This window comes from Anas platyrhynchos, chromosome 2 (genome assembly GCF_047663525.1).
Source record: "Anas platyrhynchos isolate ZD024472 breed Pekin duck chromosome 2, IASCAAS_PekinDuck_T2T, whole genome shotgun sequence".
In the NCBI taxonomy this organism is placed as follows: Eukaryota; Metazoa; Chordata; class Aves; order Anseriformes; family Anatidae; genus Anas; species Anas platyrhynchos.
The window spans coordinates 52,039,404-52,053,364 of record NC_092588.1 but is presented as its reverse complement, the minus strand read 5'-3'; the positions used below and the strand labels follow the sequence as shown (position 1 = coordinate 52,053,364).

Sequence of the window (13,961 nt, the reverse complement as noted above, 5' to 3'; positions counted from 1 at the left end):
ATGCAGCGCTCTCCACAGCTCAGGAGTCTTTGTTCAGTACTCATTGCCAAGGATGCTTGCTAACCTCAGAGATGTTAAAATCCCTCAACCTTACTTTGAAAAGTGAAAAAAAAAAAAAAAAAGTGAAGAATGAAGTAATTATTTATATGGAGAAAAAAAGAAAGCCACAGACAAACAGAAAGCTGGCAGGTGACTTTCCCAAGCCACAATAAGCATGATCATTTTTTTGTTCCTATCTTAACCTGCTGATGATTAGAGAAACCACCTCATCATGGGAGAATGCTTCCAGCGGCATTACTTCCCTTCCAGTCAACTGCAACAATGACACTTCAGAAGAGAGACCAGACGCTGTCTCCCTATGACTATCAATCTGATTAGGTTTCCAGCACAGCTAAATAATTGCTTCAAAATTATTTGCAGTGTTAGAAATGATCTGCTTATTTAGCTAAGATACCATACGTGGCCTTATTAGATTGAAAAATGTAGCTGAATGAAAATGACAATTGATCACTCTTTGGACAGCTTCTAAAATCCTTTCTCATTACTGTGTCCATCCAGTATTTTTTTCCCAAGGATTTGGTTGTTCAATTAACATAAATTGTTGATGTGCAACATCTCTGAATCTATAGGCTAAGTTATGTTACAGTTACAAGAAATATTTATGATTATCCCAGGAGTCACCTTTCCTCATGTTTACCGGTGATTTATTCCCCCAATCTGCCTGTCCCAAACTAGAAAGAATAACTCAGGCTGTCCATGCATATTCAAGTACTATGCCAGATGAGAAAGATGACAGTTGTAGGCTCCCTGCTGGAAGAACTGTAGTCCATACCTTAGCATGATGGAGATCTACTCCATACATTGATAACTTCTTGGCATTCTCCAGAAAATGCATCTCAGCCTCCGCAGGTGTCATTCCCCTGAGGAAAAGCAACCAATTCTAGCGTCAACATTAAGGAAACAGAATATGAATTAAAACCCAGCCCCTGGAAAACATTTTCAGCCTGTCACAATTGAAGCTGTATTCCTTAAATAGCATGGTACCTATTAGAGCTGAAGCTCTGGTGAAAGCACTGTTATCTTGCATGATTTTGTGTTATCTCTTCTCTAACTGAAGTCATGCAGAGAGAAGTCACATCCAAAAAGTACTTTTATGAAGTGCTGTCACTTCAGAAGTACGCAACAGCAGGTTTCAACATTTTCTGATGCTGCAGGATGTACCTAAAGGCAGGCTACAGCCTCCATCCATCCATCTTACCTGTGGCTCTTGTGCAGCTCGATCACCTTATCTTCCAGCTCCTTAGTGTGATTTGGTGCAAAGCGAAATTCGCTGACGTAGTCACTGCCATACTCATCGGGGTCGTAGTCGCCGAGCTCAGACTGCACGGTGTAGGAGCCCAGCAGGGCAAGCGTGACGAAGGAGCAGGGCAGCCTGCCGGACACGATGTCGTCTCTCAGCTGCAAGCAGAGGTAGTACCTGCAGGGGAGCACCACCACCACTCAGACAGGGCCCACCAGCAACAGAGCAGCAAGGAGCCAGGGGTCCTCTGCTGATGGGCAGAAAACTCCCAAGCTCAAGGTTTTTCAGGCATTAGGAAGGATAATGAGACTTAAAACCACCCTTTGCCTAACTTGTGGGTAGCAATGCTTAATTAATCTTTAAAAAGCTGCATGGAGATTTCTTAATAAAATGGGTTGCTATTTTGTTTTGTGACCCAGATGGAGAATTACCCCATCAGTTTCTGTAATAAATCACTGAGATATATTGCTAACTGGTAACTTTTTTCTTTAAGAATAAATAATGTTCCCTAAGGGGTAGCTGAACTCCAAGTAGTTCAAAAGATGTCTCCTTAGCAAACTGTGAAGCTTCCTCAAAAACACATTTAAATGGTACTTGCAGTTATAAGCACAATGACAAGCAGTGCAAGGGATCACCAGATAGAAGAATCCAGAAATAAATAAAGTGAAGCGTGTTGGCTTCGTGGTTAAGGCACAGAGTTCCCTCAGGAATTTAAGGGTGAGAGAGAGCTCCCGAGTCCTCCACAAGCTTTGCTACAAGCCTGGTGACAGTGTGCCCTTATTCAGAGGTCAGGTATGATTTTTGGTGTAACAACCAACATGGCTTACCCCAACATGGAGCTGATGGAGAACTCAGGTGGGTTAGGAGGAATTTGGAAATGCTCCCAAGCTCAGTACTGCAGATATAGCCTCTGTGTCTTAAACCCAGTTACACACACAAAAAAGAGCAATCCTTCCCTTCAGCAGAGGTGCAGGTTGCAGAGCTAATTGACTTTGTTACCACCACACTCACCATACCGTGCACACCAACAACATACCTAGCCAGTGACACATAAAATTGACAAGCATGCTCATTCTCATCCCCTTTCTTTCCCTTCACAGTTGTAATTTTGCTGACAATAAAATCTTGTTACCACAGACAAAAATGGGCATTGGGCATCTCTGTGAAAATTCAAATCAACTCTCAAGAACATGCATATTGGAAAAGCTTGATTTTGAGGTTAAATTGTAAAAAATAAAGTTGTCTGAGCTCAGAAAACTAAACACTGTTCACAGTGTCTTTTCTGCCAAAGCATCACATATTTTCCATAAGCTCGTAAGAGAAAGAAAGCCAATGGGAATACAAAACATTCCTTTTCTTGGATAATTAGAGCGTAAGCGCTCTCAGAAACAGCTTTTCAGCCCCTTCTAGAAAGGTATTTAATGCTTTAAACACCTGGTAATATCTTCAGATAGCTGGGCAGGGTCTGGAGGGTAGAATTTCACATTAAATGCAAACTGCCAAGCACCACCTGGAAGAGAACACACGTTTACTGAAAGTACAGTGTAAGTGCAAATGAAGATGTTCATGCTGTTCAGTTAACAGCAGACTTACAAATACCCCAGTGAAGAAATTCATAAGAACAGGACATAATATCTTTTTCCTGTATATCTTTCTGAAGATACTACTTTCCAGTCTCATAATTACACTGTTAGATCAGATCTTACAGCTCTTTTCTTATTTAGTAAGATTTTCACTGAAGCAAGGGCTCTAAGGGAGTAGCAATTTATTGCTAATACTTAGGAAAATTCAGTCTGAAAAACAAAAAAAACACAAACACAAATGTTTACTGGAATTAACCATCTGAAAACACAGCCTATACATGTATTAAAACCAAAAACCCAGAATGCAGGCACTGGAAACACAGCAAGCTAGGGTTCACTCGGGCAGCCGATTGGGGTGATGTGCTGGATGGGCACTGCCCAGGGCAGCTCAGCCGCATCATCTCAGGGTGCTGCCTCAGCACATAGCTCCTGCCGCCAGCAGGCAGAAATTACTGTGCCGACAAAACTGCAAGGACAAACACAGGCACCACGGCTGAAAAAAAGGCCTTAAGCACAGAACACCAGGAAATTCCCAGTTAGTAATTTCGGTCGATTTAGATCACCCCTGGGATAACTGGTTTGCATCACTGCAAATATTTAGTGAAAAGCGTTTTGGAGTGCTACTTTTAGATGTTGTCCTGAAAGAATACAAAGACTGAAAACCAGAAAGTGTTGAATACAGCAATGTAAATATGAATGCTGTTACTTAGAAATGGAGAGGTTATACTAGTGCATGTCTCTAAAGCAAATGAAAAGCAGTAACAAAACCACAAACCAGAATATGCTAACAAGCAACATGGTGGTATCTCGTGAACAGGACTTTCTCTGAGCCCTTTGTTGCAGGATACACCTCTTCATATGCAGTTCTACTGTAAGGTACAGTATTTCTGCAGTCAAGAAACCAAAGCCAAAGTAAAGACATCTCAGTTTTCTGAAATGTGTTGACATCCAATTACAAATCTAACTAGGCATAAATCTCTCGAAAGGTCCCATATTGGCTGTCTAATGACAAAATGCTCATGAATGCTGTGAAAAATAGGATTCCTCCTTATAAACACTTCAGAGCAAGGTTTTCCCATATCTTCGAGTACCCTATGCCTAGGCAATTCCCAATGAACATGGGTCTTGGTGGTGTATCTGGAACACTCTGGTATAAGAAGCTTATATTCTGGGCAGAGTGAACATCTGCTTGCCTGGAAATGCTGTAAGGTTTTCCCAATTGGATGTTTGGGAGTATTTACTTAGAGACTTCAAGGAAATGTCATCCTATTCAAAGTCCCATTTGCTATGGTTATACATGAAAACCCAAGAAAATCAGCTGTATGCACAATGAGTCTTTGATGGTTACCATCAGGGTTTCACCTCTTGCTGAAATTTTCAGGCTCCTTATTCCAGGACCTTTTCCACTCCCTTGCACCATAAAACCTGGTGGAAGGAAGATTTGGCCAGCAGTGAGGATGGGGCACGGTCCAACTGCTGCCCCTCCCAGTGGAGGGCTGGGGGGCCTCAAAAACCACAGCCTGAAAATCTGTGCCCATGCCTCCAGCACACACAAAGACAAATGAAACTGACTTTATAACCCTTGGGAGCACAGCCAGTTAAGGTGACTAAGTAAGAAGCCTTCTTCCTGAACTACAGGGGCTAAAATAAAACATAGTGGGTTAAAACTAATGGGGTGTGAACCAGAGGCTGTAAGCACAGCAATGACCTTGTTTCTTAGACACTGGAATGAAATCTCCTGTTTGCAGTGTAATCAAGAATATCTGAGTGCAGTACAGCACTAAGTAAGCAGGATGATATATGTATTTTTTTTTTTTTTTACCTTTCATGAAAAGTATCATGCATAAGAGTCCTACTTTTCCACACTTCTCTTGTTCCAAACTTCTACAGTGAATTCTCCAGAGCAAGCAAATTATCACTGTCATCTCCTGCAAGTACAACTGTCCCCAGCTCCACGTCCAGGACTAGACTTTTCTGCCCTGGTTAATCTCTCGCTGTCACTATCTTTCACTATCCAACTCATGGCTTGGACACATATTAAATGCATTTCACATCAGCAGTTTGAAGCTGAGCTCCTTTACTTGCATTGACAGTCAGCATAACCTGACTCAAGAAGGTCTACAGCACCTTTCTCTCCAGAGCCACCTTCTCCACGGACTGAAAAAAGGCATACAATGGAGCACAGATTTTCATTGTTCTTCATCGCCGATCGTTTAACTCGTAATGAAAATAATACTGGTGGAAAGGTGCAGTTGCTCAAAGAAGCAGAGGAAGCTTTGCAGTCAGTGTCAAGTAACCCTTTGAATTACGGAGAGGGGAATGACTCATTTGCGAGACCTGATCCAAAAAATTTGAACCACCAGATGTGTTTGCTTGTAAAAGCACAGGTGCTAGGTTATTTACAAAACGTACAAAGACAAAAATACTGAGGTTTTCCTGCCAAAAAAAAAAAAAAGTAACACACACAAACATTTCATCAATTTGAAAAAGTGAGGGTGAAAAAAAGGCAGGTCGAGTTTCAAGCCTGGCAGCCCTGACACAGTTTTCCTTCCAGACGTTTTTGAATTTCTAATGCAGCAGACAGCTAAATTTAACAACGGGGCTTTTTAAAATATTCACGTGAAGCAGAAAATTGACTGATTCTCTGCAAATTGAATGGTCACTTTAGAAGCAAAGTTCAAGCTTTTGACATGCAGGAAGGAAAGATATTTTAGAGCACTATCTTTGCATCATTAAAACATTTCAATGTGGAGCACTAACCAGTGTTCCTGGATTTCATATAAATATCAGTAACATAAAGAAATAACTTATATCATAGTCCCTAGGGTTACGTCGTTTAATGTCAAACTTCATGTTTTTGCATCTCAGCAAATGTCAAGTTGTTTTCAGTAATAGAATTTCATGTGTTACGAGCCTGAGTAACTGCCTGAACTCTTTATGGGGTAAACACGTGGGTAATTCTTGTTCCAGAGACAGGATGAAGATGACTCTGGAACTTCAGCTCCAAGATGAGGTTTCGTCACACCAGGGGGAAGCAAGCTCTGTGCTGCCTTATACACTGAAAGGTGGGGACAAGGGGGCTATGACCCCAAACCACTTGCCTCATAGCCCCCATGAGCAGGGGGCCAGTGCGTGGAGCACTCATACCACAGGGACATCTAGTGGGGCAGATCTCCTGCCCATCAGCAACAGGGCACCCCCATCTTTCCTATGGATGGCTCTTGGAGGGGTCGTAACCACAGTGGAATGAGTGATACTACAGAGCTGTAGTATCTCTTCCACTGGGATCTTCCAGCTTGAGACACCACATTGGGGTGACCAGCTTTGTCCCTTTGTTACAATGGAGGCTGGAGTCGATGACGGAAGAGGCTTTGTAGCCCACCAAGCTTCTGTGAGGCAGATTTCCATATGTAAGAGACCACACTCATGGAGAAACTAAGGCCATGCCTAGTGCCAGCAGCAGAAACAAATGAAACAGTATGGAGGGAAAAAGGATTTTTTTCAAATTTTGGGGTCTGGGTACACCAGAAAGATTATTTTTTTTTCCAGAATCCCTGAAAAAAAACACACAAACAATAACAAACTTACTTCGGATCTGCTTTTTGATTTCCTTGGCAGGGTCCAACCAATTCTGAAAAGAAAATGTTTCCTTTTTTCAATTTGAATCAGAAAGTACAATCAACATAATTTCTAAAACAGTGCTATGAGACAAAGCTAGAAAACCTGCACGCCCACCCCTTCCTCTTTGGAGCAGCAGTAAGCAGGGATAATGGTGACTTTTAGGATGCAGAATCCAGATTGTTTCTGACCTTCCCAGAAGGTGGGGGGGGCATGGTTGAAATTAAAAAAAAAAAAAAAAAAAGAATAATAAATCCACAGAAACCTTTTTTTTTTCTTTTTTTCTAGTGTATCTTCTGGTATAACACCAATTGAATTTCTACAAGCTAGTTAGTTTTTTTTTTTTTTTTTTTTTCTTGAATTGTGGAAGGGCTGCATGTGTTGAAAAGCTTTGTCACAGACACACAAGCATGCCATAGGTCACTGCATCGTTTGTGACCCCCTGCTAGCACGAGGGCATGATGGAGCATGGGGGGGGACCTGGGACAGAGTTGTGGCCCAGACCGCCCACATCCATGCCATCCGAGGCTGGTGGCTAGGCAAGAAGATAGCACATAAAGGCAGGTGAGGAGGTGGGGGATTGCCACAGTAATGTGCTACTACTTCCCCTAATACCAAGGAGCTTTGCAGGCTGAGACCAAAGGCAAGCAGCAGGCTGGGGTCTCTTATTGCTGCCACTGCAGTGAGAGCTTGCTGTTCATAGAGCGCTGCCCCTGGGAGAGATAATGGGAGAGAGAGACCCTGTGCCTTCTGCCTTGTCCTCTAACGGAATCAAATTAATATTTAAAATGCCTCACACAGCCCAGAACATAAAGTTCACTTCCCTGAGGAAAGTTCCACTTTGTCCAAAGAAAGAAAAACAGATGTATCATAGAAAAAATATTAAAGAAATATCAAACGGGCAGAACACAAAAACTCCCACACCCAACAAAAACAACCAGTTTGCAGCTGTCCAAATCCAGTCAGTAGTGCAAAACATGAGCCTGAAGAGTTCCAACCATTTCTAAACTTTCTGTAAAAGCACACTATGTGCCTCTATGAAAGGTGCACCAGGATTTCTATTTTCAAATATGACACATTACTGTCTGCCTGGAGGTTATCTGGCAGAGGATGGAGGTGAATTGCTAAGTACTCTGACATTAGAAATGTGCATGTTATTGATCAATAAATATGGTGTCAGTCGGTTTTTAGCTGCTTAGCTCTGTAAAGTAACTGGTAATCTATAAATGTTTGGTACTTCTTAGCCACCCATTAGTAATGCATGCATTTTTTTCTTTCCAGTACAGGAAAGCATAGCTATCTGGAAATGTACTTAAACATCTGCTTAACTTAACTAAGTATATGCTGAAGTGTTATCTTGGACTAGCATGGATCAAGTGTCTGCTTAAGTGACTTTCTGAAACAGGAACAAAATCCTCATATTTAAAAGTCTGCAAAGAAAGGGGAAGAGAAAGAAACAAAAGAACACTGATTTCTTTTGTATCATATATAACTGAAATAAAAATGAAGCCTAGAAAATAAAGTTGTTCTCACAAGACATAAAGAGCTAAAGAGGCAGTAATAACTCTAGCTTGTAGCAGGGAAGACCTTTGAGGATATACAAAGTACAAAATATCACCTGGTGATCTCTGCTGGACTGTGGCATATCTTGCTAAGAAGTTTTGTTCCTGGATTCTTTCAAAATATTTGTCTTAAAATGCCCCACGCAGCATTTAAGCTAGCCTTTGATATTCTTTTACATGTCCATAAAAATGTGTTTATTACCCAAAGCTTAGATCATCTTAATACACAGTTCACATAATGTTAAAGTTGAGCCATAGATATGCAGAATAGATTCACTATAGCTGCTGACTGCTTCTGAAGACATGTCTTTAGCCTAATCAAACATAATGCATAAGACAAGGCAGGTCAAGATTTGAAGTCAAAACTTCTTAGCAGTGAAGCAACTCCTGCCTATCTGGATCCCAAACGTTGTATTAAATAAGCCATATTTTAATATTATACGCTTAAAAATATACACAGAAATGTAAATCTGACTTTCATCTATGGCAGTAATGAAATAAACCATACTAGAAAGAGAGACAGGTACATGATTAACTTCTTTCATGCCATTAATAGCCCACACAGAGGTAGGCCAAGGAAGCCCAGGGGATGCTCTCAGGAGGTACAATCAGTTATAAAAAATAACAGCTCTAGATACATATATGTAACTTGATGAGGAAGACAAAAACACCTTCAGGATTGTTTGCAACTGTCTGGGGATGCATTGGGGAAGCTCTGATGTCCAACTGTCAGGTTGCTGAAGGCCAACAAATATTTTGTAGGTTACCTTTTGGTTTTCTGTGTCTCTGTACGTTAGCCCAAAGTAGTCTTTTTCCAAAAGATTCAGATGCTCACACACTTTGTCAAATAGTACTTGACCTCTGGAACGTTTCTGTGGGAAATGAACAGAAAAAAAAATCACCTTTGAAAAATAAAGTAATATAACCATTAAAATAACACTTTTTATGTTTAATCCTCAAATTTGTAACCCAGAAATGATTTATTTCAACACAGCCATTTTTCAGTCCTATTGATCAGATCTTCATATGAATTTGCTGAATGGGGCAAATCTGCTTTTCATTAAAATGAAAAGTCATGGAGTTAAAAGTAAGGCAGTACGTGTCATGTTTCAAGTTTCAATTAAAAGACCTCTTCTGTCTTTCAGAAATTGCAACTTCAAATTTATTCTGAGGTCATATCTCAATAAACCAGTTTTCTTTGTTTGCAACAGCAGTAACAGGCAATGGTACAAAATATTCCCTCCAATGGATTATCAGAGCTGTGGCTTGGGGGCAATCTACTGGAGGAAAAGCCAAACGTGGAGACATATCTTGCTTCAATAACATTGCAGACTGATTCCAGGATCCTTCTCTGTCTGATATATAGGGGAATGCAACATACCATCTACTGAAATCAATGAGAGAGCCTAGTATCTCACAGGGAATGCAATTAGGTAAGAAAGCAGTTTTCCGGTGTTCCACTCATCTTCGTTATTGCTAACATGTTATATGGAAAGATGTCTCACTGTCTCACTTCTTAGCAGAAGCATCATAATCTCTCTCACACTGGGCAGCAAAAATTCAGGTCATTCTACTTCTTAGTGTTTTATATGACATTGAAAAAAAACCTTAAACAAAAAAAAACAAACAACCACAGCCAGAAATGTCCTCTTTATAAGCTACCCATGCTAACTTTAATATGCATTAACTATGACAAAGAATTCAAAATTGTTTGGGCCGTCAGACATTGTCTGCTTTCCTACATGCACCTCAGCTAATGGAAAAACCTCACCACTTAATTTCAAACACACACACATGCATAAATATTTTAGTTGATGTCAGCCAGCCAGTTTCTTTATCTGTAACATACACATGACTTTAAGCAGAATGGAAATACACTAATTACTTCAAAAGCAACACAGAAGGCTGAAACAAAAGCAGACAGAACGCTTCTTCCAAACTCAACTTCATTAAAATAATGAGGACAAATCCAGAGCACTACAGAGATTGTTGTCTTCTCTCTGTGCTACGCAGTGGCCATTTGTGGTCATGTTACGCCGAGCATATTCGTGACAGCCTGTCATTCCTCAAAGGTCACCCACTTGGACCCACGTCCCTTCGGCACTACATCACCCCGTCACAACAGCAGATTCACCAGAGCCCCTCGGTGGGCATGAGCATTGTCCTTCCCGCACCAGCTCTCTGAGCTGTACAAATGGAGCAGAGGAAAACGCTCCTCTGTCAATACAGCTGCACCCATACCACGCTGCCAGCCCAGCAGTGTTGGCCAGGCTGCACGAATATTTCACAATCCAAACTGACAGAGCTATGCCAACAAAACTGCCGAGCCCAAAGCTGGCCTCAAACTATTTTAGAAGTGGTAAGTAAGCCAACAAAAAATAACAAAATAAATAAATAAATAAAAGGTTGCTGTCTAACACTCAGCAAAAAACATTAGGAGCTACGGTGGAGTAAATTGTGTAGAGGAACCTATTTTTTTGTTAAATTCATTATTTGTATTGAGGTTCTGATGGTACATAAGGCAGAGAAATATCTTCTACAGTTTTATTGATGGGGAAACTGAAGAATGTGGCTGTTACAGCCTAACAAGTATTCTTCAGCCGAGAGAGAAACCAGCCACATAAATGTACTGAAGCTGTACTGTATTAACTTCATTTACTGTGCCTTGTAACATCATTTGAGCAACCAGCTCTAGGCTTGTCACACGCTCCCAGCCCTGCATCAGGAAGCATAAATAAAACCCAGCTCCTTCATAATCTCAAACAAATGTTTAGTTAATTCTTCAATCCCCAAATCTGGAAATAGATAACGGAGCTTGGTAGTTTTACATTTGCTGCTCCTTGGAGATGACTCCATTACTGTGTTTAGAGAGGAATAACGCCAGTGCCCTCAAGCCAAAATGGTCACATCTCTGCTACAAACAAGCAATGCCGTATTTTTCCAAATTTCTTGCTTTTCTACTTGATAACAGACTGTTTATACTAAATGAAGAGGAATAAGCAGGTTACCTGCTTGCCCCACCACACCATTTACAGTTGAATTGTGACACTTCAACACTTCAATGTCCTCTTCAAGAGTCACACAAGGTCAACACAGGAGCTGTTTTATGCGGCCAATCTGTACAGCCACACAGATGTCAGCTGTGAGAAACAGTTGCTAGCAGCTGCAAGGTAAGATGTTTTCATAGGGAACTGTAGGAAACAGTTCTGTGCGGCTATGTAGTAATAAAAACACTCAGGATTTCTTTTTTGGCTATGTACTGTGGGCAAGTGAGATTAAATATGGCAAGCCTGGAATAACTTGCATGGCTTATTTTTTGCCTGTGACAAAATCTATCCTCCTCCTTCCCTAGGAAGATGCTCAAGCTTCACTCAGCCAAAATTCAATTTCACAAAATTCCTGCTGCATTTGAATGCTGGTAAGTCTTGTTGGTTCTGCAAGAGGGCTTCAGAAACACCATGTGTACCTAACAGCCTTTCCTGGTAAGGATGCTCTCTTCACTGGGTCTCAACTTTACCAGTATGACTTTCCTTACTCTCTACAGAAAAGCCCATCAGCATTAAGACAGAGGAGCTGCTACCAGAGTGCCTCTTCCCAAGTGAGACCTGACCCGCATGCCACCACTGGCGCAGGATCTAAGGGGCTCCTATCACTTGGGGGTGCACGCTGCCTGGAAATGGAGCCACCACTGCTGCCCTTGTAAAGCACAAAAACAGAGTGAGGGGAGGCTACTGCATAAATCCACGAGAAATTAAGAGGTTTAGCTGGGAATATATAATTAAAGCAAATGAACAGATCTCCCACGCTCCTGTTAATTACTTTTCTTTTACCATGCAATCAAATAAGCAAGACAGATAAGGCAATGGGTATCATAGCTTTGGCAGAGAAAGGATGAGGAGAAGTAGAGAAAGGTCAAGTTACAAAATCATGCTGCTCCTCAACTCACCCTAAACCTTTGCCTTCCACCATTTTGGGGGTGACAAGGCAATCATAGTTTAATATCAAAAATGTAAAGCAATTCTCAACAGGTAAAAAACTGTGCCTAGTGCCTTTGCAATGCTTTTAGTGGATCACAAAACAAACTCCATGCCATAACATACTGGCCATATAACTGAAGAGTTGTGAAAGGTAAAAACATGGGAAGAGTCTCCCCCACAAATATTCTTAGCTACATTTCAGGCATGAATGGGATGAAATGAAATGTAGAGATGTGAAAAAGAGCCACTGTGCTCAAGCTTTGGGAAATCAAGACCACAGAAACAATGCAAAGCATACATTGCACAGTATAAATGAGTATAGAAGTCAGGGAGTAAAAACTTTACACTTTTCACAGACTCTTCCCTGCAACTCTATAAAGCCCACAGCTCTCGCTTGAAACTGAAATCGGAAAAAAAACAGCCTCCTGGTCAAGCTCCCAGTGAAGAGAGCCAACAGCAGTAAACTTGGCAAGTCTGTGCCCGCCAGCAATTCCCACACGCAAGGGAGAGGAGAAACAGCGGTCTTTCCTCGCCAGCTTCTCCTCTGGTTTTGGACCTGAGCCTCTTCCTCCTTGGGAGGCAGAAGGCCACAAAAGGCTCTCCGGGTCTCTAATTGGCTTCCCCAGAAACAGCCCATGCTCAGCCCCCTCCACATCAACTTCTCACGCTGCCGCTGCTGCTCCACTCCCTGTCCCCAGCTCCCCCCAGCCCAGCTCTACAGCCCTCTTGGCCAGCCAGCACCGCTCACCCTATCTGACACCTCTCCTTCCTCTACTTCTCCCCTTCACTGCCTGACTTCTGCCACTTTTCCACCACAAGCCCCTGCCGAACATGGCCCCCAACCCATGCAATGCCCTAATCCACCCAGGGGGCACTCTTCCCTTCTATATCTTTGCTGATAATCACCCTTTTTTTTTTCCGCAGCACTGAAAAAGCGAAATGAAATAGTTGATTCTACTAAAATTATGTATTTCAGCAAAAGGAGCATGTACTTGGTGGATGGAACAAGCAAGTATATCCCCTGCCCTCATCTGTGATGTTTTAAATTCAGGGAATTTAGCCAATATCCCTCCCATCCCTGCCCCATTACAAGCCCGACAGACCAAAGTACTCAACACGTTGTACAGCATTGAGAATGAGGAGCTGAAAAATTCAGTACTTCATTTAGCTCTGTGTGGATAACAAGATTATTACAAACTTAATTATTCTCACCGGTGAACATTTGGGTACAATGTCTGGTATTTCTTAATGCAGAAAAATGAAAAAGTTTTCCTTTGTTACGATTAAACCCATAAGCTGTAATGTACTTAAGATGAATGGACATTATTAAAGTGAAAAAATGTAAGCCTTTGTTATTCATACTTTGTCATTTCAGTCACAAAACATGTATTGCACGTTAATATAATCAGAGAATCACAGGAGGGGTGAGGTAGCAGGGACCTCTGGAGGTGACCTGGTCCAAGGCCCCTGGTCAGGCAGGACCAGAGAGGGTCAGGATCGTCAGGTCTAGCTGGGTTTTGAATAACTCCATGGATAGAGACTCCAGAGCCTGTCTGGGCAATCTGTGCTGGTGTTTGACAGCCTTTGCAGTAAAAGTTTTTTTGTTGTTGTTTGTTTGTTTGTTTTTATGTTTAAATGGATTTTCCTGTATTTCAATTCTTGCCCATTGCCTCTTGTCCACTTGCCACTGCTGAGAACAGTCTGGTTCTGTCTTTACTCTTCCCATAAAGTATTTGTACATACTGATGAGATACCTGACCTTTCTCATCTCTGGGCTGAACAGTCCTAGGTCTCTCACAGCCTTTCCTCACAGAAGAGGTGCTCCAGTCCTGTCACCATCTTTGTGGCCCTTCCCTGGTCTCTCTCCAGTACGTCCATGTCTATCATTTCTTGGGTAGACCAGAACCAGATCCAGCACTCC

General features: G+C 41.8%; 1 protein-coding gene across 35 annotated transcripts in view; it reads right to left on the bottom strand.

Annotated features, from left to right (window-relative positions):
• EPB41L3 (erythrocyte membrane protein band 4.1 like 3) overlaps window positions 1-13,961 on the bottom strand; it is a 94,513-nt gene that overhangs the window by 32,205 nt on the left and 48,347 nt on the right. For all 35 annotated transcript variants that reach the window (XM_038174215.2, XM_072034735.1, XM_038174212.2 and 32 more), the window contains exons 4-8: window positions 8,831-8,935; window positions 6,472-6,514; window positions 2,735-2,810; window positions 1,259-1,477; window positions 833-920 (exon numbers count right to left, since the gene is read on the bottom strand). In XM_038174215.2, coding sequence (XP_038030143.1) covers window positions 833-920; window positions 1,259-1,477; window positions 2,735-2,810; window positions 6,472-6,514; window positions 8,831-8,935 — 531 coding nt within the window. The remainder of the gene's footprint in view (window positions 1-832; window positions 921-1,258; window positions 1,478-2,734; window positions 2,811-6,471; window positions 6,515-8,830; window positions 8,936-13,961) is intronic.